General features: G+C 35.0%; 1 protein-coding gene across 1 annotated transcript; it reads left to right on the forward strand.

Moving 5' to 3' along the window:
* Window positions 1-2836: 2836 nt before the first annotated feature.
* Window positions 2837-11203, forward strand: LOC139134556 (ras-related protein Rab-7L1-like). Its single transcript, XM_070701443.1, has 5 exons — window positions 2837-3350; window positions 4835-4906; window positions 6651-6832; window positions 7665-7786; window positions 8752-11203. The coding sequence occupies exons 1-5, from the start codon at window positions 3233-3235 to the stop codon at window positions 8882-8884; spliced, it is 627 nt and encodes a 208-aa protein (XP_070557544.1). The 5' UTR covers window positions 2837-3232; the 3' UTR covers window positions 8885-11203.
* The last annotated feature ends 8486 nt before the right edge of the window (window positions 11204-19689 follow it).

Below are 19689 nucleotides of genomic sequence, written 5' to 3' on the forward strand. Positions count from 1 at the left end.
ATCGCTAAGAATGACGGGTAAAAAAAAGATGTGCGATTTGGCGAAGGCGAGGCAGGGTATCAGTCTAGTCACTGAGTGCGCCAGATAAATAAGCAAACGATGAATGGATAAAAATTACAAGGAAATTTGGATAGAATTTCAACAGGTAATTTGCCGTTCTTTCCCTTGAGCAAACACGGAAATATACACACACCTTCTCTCGACCTCAGTAACATTCATCTGTCTGCCCTCGAGGCTCGATAAGGGATGAACCATTTGACTTTGAGGGGAGGAGCTGGAGGAAATGAATATGGCAGTATTTTTTTCTGTCGTCTGTCCTGCACCATTTTATCCCCAAACATGGAAATCTGAAGAAATGCAGTTTTTTCATGATTGCCAGCTTTTTAAATATGCTGTTCTTGAGATAATTACATGTCACTGGTTAACAACTGCACATTTAAAAATAATGTGTAGTATTCTATGTGAGCAGAGGACAGAGATTGTGTAAAACAATCATTGGATTGAGAAAAGACCACTACCATGAACCTGGCAAAGAACACTGCCGTTCTGCACTATAGACACGAACACTGTCACTCAGTACTATACATAATACATTGTCTTGTTTGATCTTACTTTATTTTTATTGACAGAGAAAAGTTGTTTATTTATTTAAACGTAATATATCCTGTTTAAAAGTATATATATATATATATATATATATAATATATATATATATATATATATATATATATATATAATATATATATATATATATATATATATGCTTAAAGCAGTGTTATGAATCCTGTCATGTGTTTTATAGTAAATTTCATTAGGACTGGTCAGTTTCTTCAGCCTGGGGGGGGGGGCGGTGGATTCATGGGGGGGTCACCCTGTTTTTGACTTTGGTGATAGGGGGGTCACCATGTTTTTGAAATGCCCAATAGGGGGGGGGGTCAGTGTGTTTTTGAATTTTGACACAGGCTCATCATTGCCTAAAATGCTAGTGTCAGCCACAAAATTCATCATTCAGTTGTATTTTTCGGCGCGCCCTTTGGGCGCGTAACTTTAATAATCAGTCATATTTTCAGCACGCCCAACTTTAACATATCAAGCATACATACATCAGAGATATCTGTATGTTCAATATTTTCAGCGTGCTCTTCAAGCTCATTACTTTAATATATCATACATCTTTCAGCATGCCCTTCAGGTGCATGACTTTAATATACAAGGCATATATATCAGAGATATCAGGATGTTTCATATTTTTTGGAGCGCCCTTCGGGCGCCATACTTTCAGAGATATCTTGATGTTTGCTAAGTGAAAGTGTACCATTATGAAATCTGCATTTCATATGAAAAGGATGACAAATTCCTGATACTTTTCTGTTCTCTCTGTGAGAATTCAGTATGAGAAAGCAACATGCACAAATATTTCACAATATATATTTGATACAGTGACTTATTTTAGAGATAGAAAAATGACAAGATATCTTTCCTTCTCATTGATGCAATTATTTTCCTTTGTTTCATAGGTTTTCTGTAGAAAGATGCTTTTTTATGAACAAAATAACAGTTAAAAAAGGCAGTTTTTGTCATTATTAGCTGTGCTTTTATGGTTTCAATGTTACACAAGAAAAGGTCCTCTCAGACACTGTACACATCAGATTTGGCTAAAAAAGCTCTCTATGGCTCCTCAGTAGATTTAATTGGATGGTTGGCAAGTCTTAACACCCATCAAAGTTTTGATTCACTGCTTTTTCCTCTTTGATATTAATGATTGACATCCATTTCTGTACAACAGTTCAGGACATCTGGTTAAGCAGAGAAAGTGTGAAATACATTCACAGCTCATTCAAAATACAGCTCATTCAAAATGTACTGTATTTAAACTTTAAGATTGACACTTTGAAATTCCTATCTTACAACTGACATGTCAACAATTTCACTAAAACATAGAATGACTATTTAAAATATAAATATATGTAAAATGTAAAATATAATATATATATATATATATATATATATATATATATAATTTATGTCCATCTTTGTTTTACCTTTGTCGCGCCCGGGGGGGGGGGGGGGGTCACCCTGTTTTAGAAATTTGGAATAGGGGGGGGTCACCCTGTTTTCAAAATTTGGAATAGGGGGGGTCAGCCACTTTTTGACGTCGGCAAAAAATAATCCACCGGCCCCCCCCCCAGGCCGAAGAAACTGACCAGTCCCTTATACTGAGCAATTCTATCGAAAATATCTTTATTTAAATTTTGATCATTGCAACATATGAAATGTGTTTGCCAGGACGTAGCTTACAACAAAAGCTTTTTGTGGAACGAGTTTTGACCTATATAACCTGTATTGTGTGTTTATATCACGAATACTGGTAAAAAAGGCATTGGACTTCCTCATGTATTTTCACATCAAATGTTAGCTCGGCGGCGCACCTCCAGAGAATGAGAGAATGACAAAGTCAGATTTCGCAAATTTTGTTACAGTTTTTTTCCCTTTGATCTGCTATTATCATTTATTTCTAAAGACATTATACTGGGTCATTTTTTTTCTTCTTCTTCACCTGCCGTCAAGCCCCCATCCTCCGGTCCCCCCGGATGTCAAAATGGTTCTCCCCTAATATTTTACTTGATAGATGTTCCTAATACGTGTGTGTCAAACATTGGCAATTTGATTAAAGTTATTATCTGATATCCAGTTCGTGCACGCTGTGCCTTTTGATTTGTGTAATATTTCTGTAAAATCGTGTCTTTGATAACACTGCACATATATTGACTTTGGTTTACATTCCAACATTTCAATGAGCTCTGTATTCGACTGTGGGCGGCGACGGTGATCTGTGACCCGAGTGCGGTTTACGACCTTTCGTACGAGGTTCAGTCAGGTGACACACGAAAACACATGACCTGTTGTCGTCAGTCGTTGACAGCCCCCGGCCCTCCCACCGCCAATTCAAGATTGTTACGTACATAAAACCCCGTTCGTCGCTTTTCGGTGTAGTGTTGATACACTCTCTTGTTTGTTGTGCGCACAAAATCTAAATCGGACATCGCATGCCTGAAACAAAGATGGTCTTTGTCACATAGTTCGCTATAGCGAGTGTAACCAAAGGATCAGTTCAGTTTCTTCTGGGCTGTAGACCGGGGACAAGTGTTGTTGGAATCATCGCCGGCGACCTGACATCTTCCGCAGCGTAGGTTCACCACATTTCTGTTTTGTCAACGTAGTGCCAAAAGAAATGACGGAAAGACTGTTTAAAGTTTTGATTATTGGGGATGCAACAGTAGGAAAGACGTCGTTTGTGCAGCGCTATGTAAACGATTCTTACAGACGTGAGTACAAGACAACCATTGGAGGTAGGTTACACTTTAATACAGCATTAAGAAAATCGAACGGTAGTAGAGACGAATGCACCCCATTCTTTCAGGTTCGAATCCACATCAGTGTTCTCAAAATCGTTAAACATGACAATCGACAAGCTGAAGACAAATACCACTGGAAGTATATAGCAGAGAGTGAAGTTTGACCCATAACCTTGAGGACAAGTCTGTTCCCAGCAGTCAATGTGATTCTCGACGAAGTAAATATTGTCGAGACATTGAGATCCTTTTATAATTACATTTAGGGAATGTCTTTTGTTTTGTAATAGTCTATAGCGTGAAAGCATCAATGGTCTTATGTTCTTTTATAATCATCGATTTACGGAAATGTACGACAATACCTTCCAGTATTGGCAAATAAAACTGTGACCTTGCTTTAGAGGTCAATGCACCATGATATTGCACACTTGCAATTATTTGTCCATTAAGTCAGACAAACCTCTAAAAACAATATACAATGATTGAAATATTTTGTTATATATATATATATATATATATATATATATATATATATATATATATATATATATATATATATATATATATATATATATACGAAAAAGGTTTGCTTGTCAATGCAGGCAAACTATAGTGCTCAATGCATTTCTGCAGGGCTTTAATACTGAGAATCTAGGAACTTGTAGTTGTCACTCTACAGGCTGTTTCATGCGCTAAGCAATCATCAGTCATCATCATCATCAATCATCATCAATCTGATGATTGCTTTAAACAGCCTGTAGAGTGACAACTACAAGTTCCTAGATTCTCAGTATAATATATATATATATATATATATATATATATATATATATATATATATTATATATATATATATATATATATATATATATATATATATATATATATATATATATATAAAAGTATACAGATGTCCTCATTGGAAATATATATATATAAAAATATGTGTGTGTGTGTGTGTGTCTACGTGTGTGCACAAGCGCGCATTGGTGTGTTTCTATGGCAGAGGGGGAGGGGCCCCATCAAAATTTTCAAGCCAACAGTTAGGGGGTTGTTGAAAATTGAAACACAAGGCAGAGGTGGCGGTTAAAAATATCTAACTGTCAACTAGGCCAATATCCGGCTGTAAGGCTTAGCCAGTGCCAATGCCAACTCAGAGCTAATCATGGTCTATACTTGCAAATCAAAAAGGTTAGCTATTAACACATACAGAGTGACTGGTATATGAAAGGCTTTGTAAATTTGAGTATGAGCTATGCAATTTTAATACCTTCTTGCCTTCTTAGATGTATACACATACAGTTTAGTTGCAGTACTCTGCCATTCAGCCATTTAAATTTAAAGATCATATTACTTTATATGTGCAGTCTTACAATCAGAGGCTGAAATTTCAAAGGACAAATTTCGAATTTATTAGTTTTTATGTACCTATCAAAAGCAGTATTAGGTTTTCAAGAGATGCTTTCATTTTTTCATTTCAGTGGATTTTGCTCTGAAAGTGATCCAGATATCAGATAGTGAAACTGTCAGATTACAGTTATGGGATATTGCAGGTAAGGAACTTTTATAACAAACTTGCCTTTTCCTGATTAAGTGAGACAAAATTTGACATATAAATCTTCAACGTTTCCTTCATACAAACTATGTGGTGATTTCCCAAGTGTTTTTTTTATCATACCTACACTAAAACGTATAGATACCAGCAAGACTTGCAGATTTTTCAAGTATATATACTATGTGGCCTTTTTCCGTGGAATGTAGTTGCCATGGAATTTGATGGTTCTACAATATTCACGTTATCATCAGTCAAAATCCATCAAAATATGTCATGAGTTGAAAATTTGAAGTTATAGCTACTTTGACCTCACCTTCCAAAGATCAACATTCAAGCAAAATATTTTGTTTTGTATCTTTCTGCTATGTAAATTGATCACAGTGACACCAAAAACATTGACCATCAGTAACTATTTAAGTTTCAAATTATAAACAGATGATACATTGTGTAATTTCAATGTGAAAGTTCACAGAGAGCAACAAACTTTGATACAATGCAAAGTTTTATGAGTTTCTTTTTTGTACCAGAGCTATCATTAAAGGAACAAAGGCTGTACTTGCAATATATTTTCAATTTTTATGTTCTTCAAAACAAAATCCATCTTGTTATTCTCCATGCAGAGTACTAGTCTTGTCAGGGTTTTTGTTAAGGACAGTAAGCAGGTAAATGTTACCCAGGGTTCCCAGTCATATTACAAGGTTCCTCTTAGTATAGTAAAGGGCTGGGCCCAAATTGTGATTACTGGAAAACATTCCTCTTCTTCTTAGGGGGCCCAAGCCAATGGCAATGTAATTGGATTAGGGGACAACAGATATGTTTGTGGGGTTCCCATCATTTACCAGTGTTCCTCAACCTTGAACAAAAACATTGCTTGTCAACAAGAAGCATTTGTGTACAATATGCAATATTTTGTTGTCGACAGATGAATTCTTGTCCAGATTAGACATAAAAATAGATTGCAATAATAGATTGCATAGTACACACATACTGGCTATGTTGGTACATAGTTACTCCACCCACAGTGAAGGGACTGTGGGTGGAGTGATTGTGGTTGGTATATTGAACACTGATCAGTTCAATATGGTTTATGAAACTTAAAATGAACCAACGTCAATAAGACAATGCTATGCAAACAGTACCTTCACTTTTAATTGCAGAAAATGTGTGAAATTATAAAGAGAATAAATATAAGAGAGATGTGCGGTGAAATATCTCTACCAGTATATCAAGTAAGATTTCTCTTTGCTGCAAGTGAGGGAGAAATCTAATGAGTGAAATCTATCATACAGTAATTCTGACTGGTCTAATGTTATCATTCAACAGAAAGTTAATTCCTGTTTTGTGTAAAGACATTTCTAAAATTATCATTTATAAAGTTTTCTCATTGTATGATAATTCTATATTTTGAAAAACTTACGTCATTTGGTCAGTCAGTACCAATTTTTATCCTGGAGGGGTTAATTGGAACTGTACATGTTTAACTTTCTTGTTCACAGACAATGTATTTCTTTAACAATATCTCCATGTTATTTTGTTGGAGGGAAGTCACTTGGCATTATACTGTAGATATTTGTATGGAAGGGAAGAGTGTAGCTGAATGCTACTGTCTTTTCAGGGAGTTTGTCTAATGCAATACATTTATTTACTTCCAGCTTTTGAACACAACAATTCTTAAGGTACAAGTTTTAGTCAAGAAATTGACTTGATAATTGACATTTTAAAATGATTGTTTGAATTTACAGGACAGGAAAGGTTTTCATCAATGACCAGGGTATATTACAAAGATGCAGCAGCATGTGTCATCATGTTTGATATTACAGGCAAGAAAACATTTCAAAATATCACAAAATGGAAACGTGATTTAGACTCTAAAGTGAGTCTTCCAGATGGCCAACCAGTACCATGTCTGCTGATAGCAAATAAGGTAAGATTGTCATTTGCATTTAGGAGTACATGTAAAGTAACGCATAATTTAAAGGAGATCCGATGACAGTTTGGCAAGGTTTTCCTCAAAGGTTTAATGTCATGAATGTGTTGTGAGCAAGATTCTAAATCACGCTGGTACTTAAGTATAGCACAGCATGCAAGGAATAATTCATACAGAAATTTCTTTATGAAACGAAAATCAGCAAAAAGACTTTAATTTTAGTAGCTGTTGATAAAGTGCAGGGACTAATTGACTGTCCATATTTTTGTTTATCTATTGGTCAGTGAACAAAACGTACAGACTATCCAAAATCATTACAAAATTTCTGATGTCATGATATCATGAGAAAAATCACCAATCATTAAATATTTCCCAATAGAACTAAAATGTTTTACTCCTGATACTAAATATTAATCAGCGAATGCATATTTTGGATAGCAAGCTCCTAGCTTTGAAGGTAAATCCCTCGTATTTGAAAGAACCAAACACCTGCAGCATTTGATGTGATTCAGGGAGAGAGGGCGCCTCCTTAGTGAAAGTATGAAACGATTCACTTGTGATCTACTCACTTGCATGTGTGTGGATAAATCATGTGTATATTTGTGGAAATGAATGAATCATGTCAACTGTATTTTTACTACTAATGTTCATTTATTCATTATTCATAAAATGCAAAATAAAGAATGAATAATAACACAACACTTGACACTGATTGCACCAATCACAGACAAGAAGTGTTATAATTCAAACAGGGATTAACAGCTCCCTAAAACAGTTGATCCAATGGGGACTGTGTCATCTATGACTTGTTTTTTCTTTTTTTATTTAGTCTGATCTACCAGACAGGCCTGTTTCAGAAGATGAAATAGAGCAACTGGCAAAAGACAGTGATTTTATAGGATGGACTGAAATGTCTGTAAAAGATGGTACAAATGTACAAGAAGCAATGAAGTAAGTAGAAACTAAAGATGTACTGGGCTTTTGGTTTCTGTAGTTTTTATGTCATAAATATTTCACATTACAGGCTATGTCTTGTATAACACATCCTTTCTATGTGTAAGTGCGAAGTATGTACCTAAAACATGTGCATATCTTTTAAAATGTTGTCATCATCATATGTCAAAGAAATAAAACTCTCAATATTTGATTTCACAAGATTGTTTTGCCGTGACAATATATGCAATATATGGGTCCATGTTTTAGTAGTGCTATGGCTTGACAATTAAACTACCACTATACTTGACTTTGTCAAGTTTACAAATGGTGAGATATTCAGGTTCCAACATCTGCACTTATGTGCTGTACTATGAGAGATAATTAATCAATATTCAGAAAGACATGTATTTCAATGCACAAGTTTGAAAGTTCACTGCATTGAGTTTAAGATTTAATTGTACCCAACATATGGCAAATTCAGTGGTTAAAACAAAAGAAAATGGTGATATAAATTCTCAAAGTATAAAATAATTGCACTCAGCCATTTGCTAGAGGACCTCACATCACTGATTTTTACCCAATAGGAATCATACAGAAAGTATGTATGTAATGATAGATACCTGGATAATACAAAGACAATAATGAAACATGTCATTTTCCATTACAATGCAGAGGGCCTTGTTCATGGCAATGTTATCAGATCACTGAAATTGGTGTGGCTAGTGTCATGTAGTCATTGCCTATGGTAAACATCCATGTTGATGTTGTCATTGTGTATTATAGCAGTGTTTGCAAGCAAAGAGACAGCACTGATAAAACTGACAACAATTTAAGAAGTCTGCTGAATAATAAAAATCAACTGACAAATACTTCCTTAGGAAGTAGGGGCTAATTGAAAGAGATATTTAGCCAGGAACCTTTGATAGAAATGTGTGTTTGTAATAAATATCTGTTTGTTTTAATTGTTTATTATCTTACAGGTTTCTGCTAGATGAAATCCTTGCTTCAAACAGAATGAATGCAAACTCACTTGATGAAAGAGGTGAAACTGGTGGTCACATCAAAGTGAAGAATGATCAAGATAAAATTGAAGTCAAAAGCTGCAGTTGTTGACACTGCTATTGCTACAAGTTCACAGTTTAGTACAATAAAAAAGTCAAATCATCTACCTTCATCAAGCTAACCTTAAAGCCACAGTTACTGTAACTTCTGACAATTTTGCAGTTTGTTTGTTCCATGTATCAACCTCAGTTTGCCAGTCTGGTGACAGCAGTTTGAAATACCTAGTATTTTGTTGCCAATGCAGCATATCAGTTTTGGAAATGAACTGTAATTGTTAAAGGTTGAATTCAAGTCTTGATCTGAATTTGATCATCAAAACAAACAATGCAGGACATAGAGTCAATGGAGACAAGCCAAGTACTGGGTATTTTCCGCATAGTGTGGGAAGTATAGTAAACCTGAGAATTCTTAGTGAAACATGCAACAAATCCTGAAAAGTCATTATAAGTTACAATTACTTTGCCTTTAATAATATGAAGATACTGAGAAACAGAAGCATGCTGCTCCAATGCACCATCCATAAATGCATGCCGTGATTTAGTAGTTTAATGTCATATTTTGTCATTTTTTTGTTGCCTTTCAACAATATAATGAACTTCACTAAGTTAAAGCCTTGAAAATTTAACCAAGTTAACATTATTACATTCAGTATATCAACTTGTAACAGTGCCATTGATTGATAATCAAGTAGTATGAAGCAATCATGAAGGCATTAAAGACCCAACTTAAATTCCTTTATATCATGTAAAATGCCTGCAGTGACCATTATGTTGTACTGGATAGCTTGTCAAAATACAAGAATGAATTGCAGACATAAAAATGGTCATCTCTGTGTTTGGATTATGTTTTATTATGATGCTACTGTATTCAGCAGCTTGGCTGTGATTTGTGTAATTTGCATACTAGCGGTTTGTAACTGAATGTCCAAGAGTACAAATAGAACCACCGTTATCTTGAATTGATATCAAAGTGAACCATCTATTTATACAGCGTTAAAGTGGACATTTGTGCAAGTGTGTCCTGTATAGACATCAATATGACATCAACTGATTTCAAAAAAAAATCAACTGTGGTCACTCATAGGATTCCTCATCTTCCTTGATTAGCAATTTTCTATCAATTACATGCTACTTATAATGATGAAAATACCTGATCTTCAGGCTTAGAAAAATCATGCTTGAATTTCAGCAGGGATCTGCATTGCTCTGTAGTACTAGTAATCCAGCTCCTGTGTATGACTTTTCCTGCAAAGAATTTTTGTTTTGTCACAGTTACATGTATACTAGATGTAGAATAACCTTGATTTTGTTAAACAAGCCATGCCTTTTTATTTCTGGTAATTACAAGTTTGACAGCCTTGCAGTATTTTTTTAAATAATATTGGCAACCAAGGAAAGCCAGATAAAGTTATAAAGTTGAGTATGCATACATCTGTAGAAAACAAAGCATGAAACTTTGTACAATGACCTTCTGTTACGTACATTGTCCATCTGTTATGTACATTGTCCATCTCCTATGTACTGTGTCCATCTGTTATGTACTGTGTTGATCTGCAATGTACTATGTTGATCTTCTGGTGTGTCCATCTGTTATGTACAGTGCCCTTCTATTTTGTACAGTGTCTCTTTTACTGATAAGCATGGCACATTGATGTGTCACTATCAGAAATGTTTACATTACCTCTTTCAGTCCAGATGTATTTAATTATCAAAGGGCTACAGTACTCCTTGCAATTATTGCCTGTTTTTATTTTATGTATTCAGATGCTATTAAACAGGATAATCAAGTAGTAAAGCCAAATTTAAGATCAAGAATCACAACTCTATTGTGTCTAAGCAACAGTGGATAGCGTATTGGCTTTGTAAATCATTTTGTAATGATGATAAAAATATGTTATTTGTTAAATGGACAATGACACTATTTTTTAAAAAGCATGGCTATTACTTCAAATGTATTTTTTTAGTTTGCTGACTGAAATTAAGATAAGAGGTCTGTTGATATCCATTAATTTTAAGCAATGCATTCTTGTATCACTGTAAAGTGTTAATGATGTAATGTAGGTACTGGGTGAGAAGAATTTAGAGAGCAAAGGAAAATTAATTGCATTTTATATGAAACAAAAATTAACCAAAGAGTGAAGTCGAGAGAGATGTCAGCTTTGTCAGCCAAGGTGCATGATGGGATTCACAAATGATAAATCATGAAACCATCAATGACATAGATACAAAGACGGACATAGAGCATGCTGGGACAGGGTTGTCTATCCTGACTTGTAGATGCAAACAAATGACCAATGGCAGTTGTAACATTGAAGTTTTTCTTTTAATAAATAACTGTGAATAAACACCTATTCTAAAATCTTCTTCTATACCTACTTGTCTGCGTTAAATTTTTTAAAACTGTGATGGCAGGCATACTGCAAATCAGAAATCTGGTCTCTAAATTATACTATTGCCCCAACCTTGAATGAAGAAGGGTATACACATATCCATAGGCAGGTAGCATTTTATGGGATAGTGTAACAAGTTGTCAAATGATGAATAAACATAGTATCAAAAGAAGACACTGATGCTGCTTCAGAATATTTGCAGGGGTAAAACCAAACATGTTTTATAGCTTGCTTAGTTGAGTAAGCCTGTTTTAATATGCACTCTCTATGGATACTGAGGAAAAGCTGCAATGTCACTCTCCAGATCTAGGGAGTGCTAGTGGTGGCGCTATACCAATGATGACACTGTTGCTACAGTCAAGCAATGGAGGAGCTATTAGGTATCTTCATCCATCTTTAAATCATGCATCATATCAACTTTCAAGGAATGTGTGTATTTCCCACAGCTTCAGTGGATTTCATGATCATTCATATTGACACATTCATCCTTGAGACGGACCTCATCCTGAAAGGTTCAAGGGTTCACAATAGCACACACTAATCAATGATGTAAAGAGTGAATGGTAGTGAGAGGTAGACCAAGAATCATATGAACATACATCTCATATGAGCTAATGGTGAATAATAGTTTTGAGGAGTTTTATCTCTGTCCCAGATTTAATAAGATCTTACAACCTATATATGCAACAAACAAAATACAAATTAACAGCTTCAGTATTTCAGTCTAGTGTTCATACTTACCAATTTTGCAGACCAATGGCATATCTCACATGACAGAGGCCGCCGCCAGATATGTGACCATTTTGACAGACATAGATTTCTTCAGACTGACTCTGTCCTGTGTTTTCCATGATTTACTGTAGCTATTACAAGCGGAAAGCTTTAGGACACAGAAATCTCTGGAAGCCAAAAGGTTTGCACTGGTCTGTTAAATATGAAGACAGGATATTTGGCCCACTATGAAGCTGCCAATTCTTCAATTATCTTGTACTTTAATAAAGCAGTATTAGTTATAACTTTACCTATTGGTCCCATATTACAAGTGTAAAACACACTGCAAATGAATGATTAATGGTCCTTACTTTCTGAAGAATTATTACTCTTTGTTCTTACAGTGTTTTAAGCCTTAAAGAACAGAAATCAGTGATGATCATTGAAATTTGCATCCTGTTGAGGCTACACCTGGCCAATGCTGCATTTATCTGCCATATGGCAAGTTTTTCCATCATGGACTGTTCATCTGTGATTTTCCACTCAAGCTGTCAGACAATTCTCCCTGCTTTATTGTTGGTGAGGTTCTACTGATATAGGGGCTATAGTCATGGAACATGACCTTTGTATAATCCTCGGTTGAAGTGGCTCGGCTGCGATTTCCTTGAAAATGACATGTGTAAGTGGTCTCACAACTGTGACATGTTGTGTTTGTCTTTTAAAGGATTATCAAGTACATTTATGATGGTTAAACCAGATTTGTTGAGTAATTCATTTGTGACAAGTAATTCTAATCAAATTTTTATAAAACATAGGGCCAAAGTCCCTGAAACTACTATAGACATGGATACAAAATTAAGTATTTCCTGACTGTATGAAATTACCTCACTAAGGTCATCCTAGGGACCTGTAAACCAAATATTAAAGCTGTCTGACCAGCGGTTTTGAAAAACAAGTGACCCAACAGTTGACAGAGCTCTGCTGTGTTATGTAGAGAATAACTTTTTGTGACTCATGTATTGATGAAGAAGGTGGATATCTTTGATAGCTCATTAAAGGATGGCCTGAACAAAAATGGCAAAATTAGCTGCAAACATACAAAATTGATGATTTCATCATCATTTCAATATATTACATTAAGATAAAGTCTAGGAACCTGTATACTAAATATCAAAGCTATCAGATGAGTAACTTTTGAGAAACAAATATTTTGACCAAAAATGGCAAAAATTTACCCCAAAATACAAAAGTTGAAGATTTCATCAAATTTCAATATCCCCTAGGAACCTGTGTACCAAATATCAAAGGCATCAGACAAGTACTTTTTGAGAAACACATTTTTTGACCAAAAATGGCAAAAATTGCACCAAAAATACAAAATTGCAGATTTCGTCATATATTCAATACATCACATTTAGTTTATCTGTAGGAACCTGTATACCAAATATCAAAGCTGTCATACAAGCAGTTTTGATGTAATAAAGTTTTGACCAAAAATGACAAAAAAATTCCTTAAAAATACAGATTTGCATATTTTATCACAATTTGAACAAATCTAAGTTGGGTTATCCCTAGGGACTTGTATACCAAATAACAAAGCTGTCTGACCAGCAGTTATGAAGAAGAAGATTTTTTACCAAAAACGCCTTTTTTTGCACTAATTTGCATATTTTCAACAATATCACAAAATTAAAAAAATTGGTTTCTCAAAAGCATATTTCTCATCTACACAACAAATATCAAATCAGTAAGTACTACGGTTCTCAAGATATTTGAGTGGACGGACGCCTCACAAACGGACATACATACATACATGGTACATACAGACTGACGCCGGACGCCGGACAGATACCCATCCCAATAGCTTCTATAGACTATAGTCTATAGTAGCTAAAAAGCACATCAGTACTCCACACAAAGGAATATGATTGTAGATTATTAACAGTAAATATTGTCAGTTGATTTCCCGATTTGAAAAATATTTATTAATGTATTTTGCATGAATGAATACAATTATGTCCTGTTAACCCATTGCACCCTGACCCCTTGGTACTCTATGACGTCATCGGACATTTATGTCCGAGCCGGGTTCAAAGGGTTAAAAGAATTGGATGAGGCCTGACAGAAGCATGGCACCTGGGTAGCTAAACACAAAACCCGGTTGGCTGTAAAACACAAGCAACCTAGAACAGGCTGGGGCTGGTAAGTGATGTATGGAAAACAGTATTATTGCTTTTCCTGAACATTACATACACAAAAAGAAAAGACAAATGTGTACTTCGTCAACATGTTACTTGAGCAAAGTGTGTAGTTACGTAGAATCCAAAAAATAACATGGCAGAATATACAACAGGGGCATGACACAGACAGCGCCAAATTTGGTCTGTGGTGGAAATCTTTGATAGCTCACTTCAGGACAGCCTGACCAAAAATGGCAAATATATTTTTTCACCAAAACCACAAAACCAATATTCATTACATTACATTTGATCATCCCTATGACCCTGTATACCAAATATCAAAGCCATCGGACAAGTGGTTTTGGTGAAAAAATAAAATTTGATCAAAAATAAAAAAAATTGCCCTAAAAATACAAATTTGCATATTTCTGCACAATTTGAACAAATCTGTAATCGATCCTATAATCGACCTATATCCCAAATATCACACTGTCTGGCCAGAAGTTTTGAAGAAGAACATTTGGAATACTTTATGACAAAAAATGACAAAGATGGCCTAAAAGAGAACTCTGCATATTTCACGACAATTTGAACAATCTGATTAAGATTTTTCCGTAGGACCTGTACTCGAAATATTAAAAGGAATCGGAAAGGCCATTTTGAAGAAGTTTTGAATGTAAAAAGTTGACAGACGCCAGATGCCAACATACATCCACCTATTAGATAAGCTCTGTATCACTAAAACGGGAGCTAAAAATGCTGATGAATGTCTTTTTGGATTGTAAAATAAACCATTCTAGTTAACAGAGGTTGAAAGCAAAGATGTATGTAATATACAATACAGGTTGTAAATATGATACAACTATAGAAACTGCAATATGTTGGGCAAAGAATTGCTTGAATTATAGCATAAACTTGATACACCTCAACTGCAAGAAAAAAGAAAGAGAAGCTTCAAGAAACATACCTTAGGAAGTATCAAATTGAGAGTTATATATAATTGCAAACATTCAAATTTGACTACCAGTGTTTGTATGAGATTGAATCTTCAGGAGAGTGTAACCGTTGTATCTAAGGAGGACTCTGTGAAAATAAGAAAAAAGCCATTTGTTGCCTGAAGTATCATTCCTTTATGCAAATCATTGTGTTTCTCATTTTCTTTGATGATTGAATTGACTCTACAAGTGTCTGAAAGTGTTTTCATACGGTAGCTGATATGTCTTGCTTGAATTAAATTTCACTTTTTTAATGGTATCACCACCATCAGGATATCAATTGATAGACTGAACATCTCTGTTGAATGGACAGAGTTTGTACAAACCCATGTAGAGTACATCAAAAAGATCCACCTTTTTCTGTCTTTTATAGTCCTGACACATAAATACACTGCAGTCTTTGCAATCATATTACACAGTACATTCTTACCATCTTATCTAAACTTCCATATGTTGTGAATATTCATAACAATTGTATCTGCCTGTTAGGATTTAGCAACATTTAAATGTCACAAAAAATAAATAGATTTCTGAAATCAAAATGTTCAGTAGCAAAACTGAAATGAAATCAACATAGTCATGTACATTTGACAAATGTCTACATGATATATCCACTCTGTTGGAGAAAAGAAATAAACTGTTGAAAGAATTCAGTTTCACAGGAGTTGAAAATACAGTGATACTGAACTGTATGAATTCAAATTTAAAACTGTAACACATCATGAAGTAGTGTGGAACAGCTCTCATGTACTCAATGAATATACATTCTAAGAGTAAACAAGGAACTCCTGTAAACAGCAAACCTTGACAAATTAGTATGGCAACTAATATAAGCGGACTACAAATAGAATTTGATTTTCAGGTTTTGAAGTGTTTAGTTTAACTTAGCATATATGTATCACAAACATGCATCATAAGTAGTCAGTAATCAGATCAACTCAAGGTGCTATTCAGCATATTGGACTGTCATTGTAGTGTACGTTTCCTGCATTGGACGTTTTATTTTCCTACTGATCAAGAGCTTTGCTGGAACATGCATGGTTATTAAGCGATGTCTGAAGCATAATTTCAGCATTGCATGAAAAAAAATAAAAACAGCTTTTTCAGGTTTACCTTCTGCATGTCTCTACAATTCAGAACTGTGTTTTAATATCTGGAAGGGAAACCTGATGTTATCTGAGTCCCTCGGAAATCAATTACTGATATTACTCTGGCAGTTGTCTATTAAATATCTATGCATTTCACTGATATTACTCTGGCAGTTGTCTATTAAATATCTATGCATTTCACTGATATTACTCTGGCAGTTGTCTATTAAATATCTATGCATTTCACTGATATTACTCTGGCAGTTGTCTATATCTATGCACTTCACTTATATTACTCTGGCAGTTGTCTATATCTATGCATTTCACTGATATTACTCTGGCAGTTGTCTATTAAATATCTATGCATATCACTGATATTACTCTGGCAGTTGTCTATGAAATATCTATGCATTTCACTGATATTACTCTGGCAGTTGTCTATTAAATATCTATGCATTTCACTGATATTACTCTGGCAGTTGTCTATATCTATGCACTTCACTGATATTACTCTGGCAGTTGTCTATTAAATATCTATGCATATCACTGATATTACTCTGGCAGTTGTCTATTAAATATCTATGCATTTCACTGATATTACTCTGGCAGTTGTCTATATCTATGCACTTCACTTATATTACTCTGGCAGTTGTCTATATCTATGCATTTCACTGATATTACTCTGGCAGTTGTCTATTAAATATCTATGCATATCACTGATATTACTTGGCAGTTGTCTATGAAATATCTATGCACTTCACTGATATTACTTTGGCAGTTGTCTATATCTATGCATTTCACTGATATTACTCTGGCAGTGTCTATTAAATATCTATGCATTTCACTGATATTACTCTGGCAGTTGTCTATTAAATATCTATGCATTTCACTGATATTACTCTGGCAGTTGTCTATTAAATATCTATGCATATCACTGATATTACTCTGGCAGTTGTCTATGAAATATCTATGCACTTCATGATATTACTCTGGCAGTTGTCTATTAAATATCTATGCATTTCACTGATATTACTTTGGCAGTTGTCTATATCTATGCACTTCACTGATATTACTCTGGCAGTTGTCTATTAAATATCTATGCATATCACTGATATTACTCTGGCAGTTGTCTATTAAATATCTATGCATTTCACTGATATTACTCTGGCAGTTGTCTATATCTATGCATTTCACTGATATTACTCTGGCAGTTGTCTATTAAATATCTATGCATTCACTGATATTACTCTGGCAGTTGTCTATTAAATATCTGTGCATATCACTGATATTACTCTGACAGTTGTCTATTAAATATCTATGCATTTCACTGATATTACTCTGGCAGTTGTCTATATCTATGCACTTCACTTATATTACTCTGGCAGTTGTCTATGAAATATCTATGCATTCACTGATATTACTCTGGCAGTTGTCTATTAAATATCTATGCATTTCACTGATATTACTTGGCAGTTGTCTATTAATCTATGCATTTCACTGATATTACTCTGGCAGTTGTCTATTAAATATCTATGCATATCACTGATATTACTCTGGCAGTTGTCTATTAAATATCTATGCATTTCACTGATATTACTCTGGCAGTTGTCTATATCTATGCATTTCACTGATATTACTCTGGCAGTTGTCTATTAAATATCTATGCATTTCACTGATATTACTCTGGCAGTTGTCTATTAAATATCTATGCATTTCACTGATATTACTCTGGCAGTTGTCTATATCTATGCATTTCACTGATATTACTCTGGCAGTTGTCTATTAAATATCTATGCATTTCACTGATATTACTCTGGCAGTTGTCTATATCTATGCACTTCACTGATATTACTCTGGCAGTTGTCTATATCTATGCACTTCACTGATATTACTCTGGCAGTTGTCTATTAAATATCTGTGCATATCACTGATATTACTCTGACAGTTGTCTATTAAATATCTATGCATTTCACTGATATTACTCTGGCAGTTGTCTATATCTATGCACTTCACTGATATTACTCTGGCAGTTGTCTATATCTATGCACTTCACTGATATTACTCTGGCAGTTGTCTATTAAATATCTATGCATTTCACTGATATTACTCTGGCAGTTGTCTATTAAATATCTATGCATTTCACTGATATTACTCTGGCAGTTGTCTATTAAATATCTATGCATTTCACTGATATTACTCTGGCAGTTGTCTATATCTATGCACTTCACTTATATTACTCTGGCAGTTGTCTATATCTATGCATTTCACTGATATTACTCTGGCTGTGGTCTAATATCTATGCAGCTCACTTCAAGATGTATAAAGATTACCACTGCCAAGGCCGTTAACAGTTTTATATGATATTACTTGTATCATCTGATTTGATTATTGCCCTTTATCTCTCTCTTAAAGTAGCACTCACACTTGGTAACATTTTTAAAGCACATTTTTTTAATGCCAACGGTCGATATTTGATAAGGCGACTGCGCGCAGATCGCGAGATATCGATAAAAACATGTCTTCAAGAAAGTAAAAGTTTGAATTCCGGTGGCCCACCTTAATTCAGCTTCCGAACATCGAACGTTCGGCACTGGGGCCATTGTCAACTAAGCTATGGAGTACGAGTCTACGCTGACGCTGCTGTACGCCGCAGTACCACTGGCGTCGGTGATCGGTCATGGCCTGTGGGAGAAAGCTGAGTCTTACTGACTTGGCGTATAAACGAAAAACAATTTTTGCTGATTCCACCAGAATTGGCAAAGGTGACTAGCACAATTACGTGCGGTTGATACATCGTGGCCACTTTAGTGTTGATCAAGCCTGTCTGGTACAAGTAGAAATTCTGTCTGCAGAAGGGTGATAAAACGGTTACTTTACCCTGTATCAGTGGTGATAATGATCCTACTATCGGTACCCCGTGGACACGCCGATTAGCCTGAAATTAGGGAGTGATTATAAAATACACTGTATACAAATGATGTTGACCACAGCATTTGCCCTATCAGTACTCATATCTGCTAAAATTCATGTTTTTCAAATGTAGTCAGTGTTAGAGAACATCACACATTTTGTGCCGGTTTCAATATTGCAGTGAATGAATACCAACGATACTATAGCGCGTATCACAAGTGTCGTGTTCAGACTTTGTTCAGACGCGGGAATTGAGAAAATGGCACTTTGAAAATGTTAGCGATTAAATTACAGACATCGCCCGTCTCGACTGCAAAACTTTCGAAATAAACATTCACTTGCACTAAGCCATGTTTCTTTCCTATAAACCGTGAATAAACGTACTCCAATTTCACTTGGTACGAGAGAAAGGGTAAGAGTAAAGTACAGTCGGGGTAGCATTTTACATGTACATGTATTCACATGTGTGTAACCATGAACGACACTTTTCTCATCCCGGTTGAAGGGAACCTGTCCTGATTCATGTATATCTCTTCCAAACTTTTCTGGCTCCCTCCACGCTTATATTAAAACGCTTGCTTGT

The sequence above is a fragment of the Ptychodera flava genome, chromosome 6, assembly GCF_041260155.1.
Source record: "Ptychodera flava strain L36383 chromosome 6, AS_Pfla_20210202, whole genome shotgun sequence".
Classification (NCBI taxonomy): Eukaryota; Metazoa; Hemichordata; class Enteropneusta; family Ptychoderidae; genus Ptychodera; species Ptychodera flava.

What these genes read in the sequence shown, in the direction of transcription:
- LOC139134556 (XM_070701443.1), top strand. Translation starts at nt 3,233, where the DNA reads ATGACGGAAAGACTGTTTAAAGTTTTGATTATTGGGGATGCAACAGTA. An exon ending in GTACAAGACAACCATTGGAG is followed by an intron (nt 3,351 to 4,834) that starts GTAGGTTACACT and finishes TTTTCATTTCAG; the next exon opens with TGGATTTTGCTCTGAAAGTG. An exon ending in ACAGTTATGGGATATTGCAG is followed by an intron (nt 4,907 to 6,650) that starts GTAAGGAACTTT and finishes TTGAATTTACAG; the next exon opens with GACAGGAAAGGTTTTCATCA.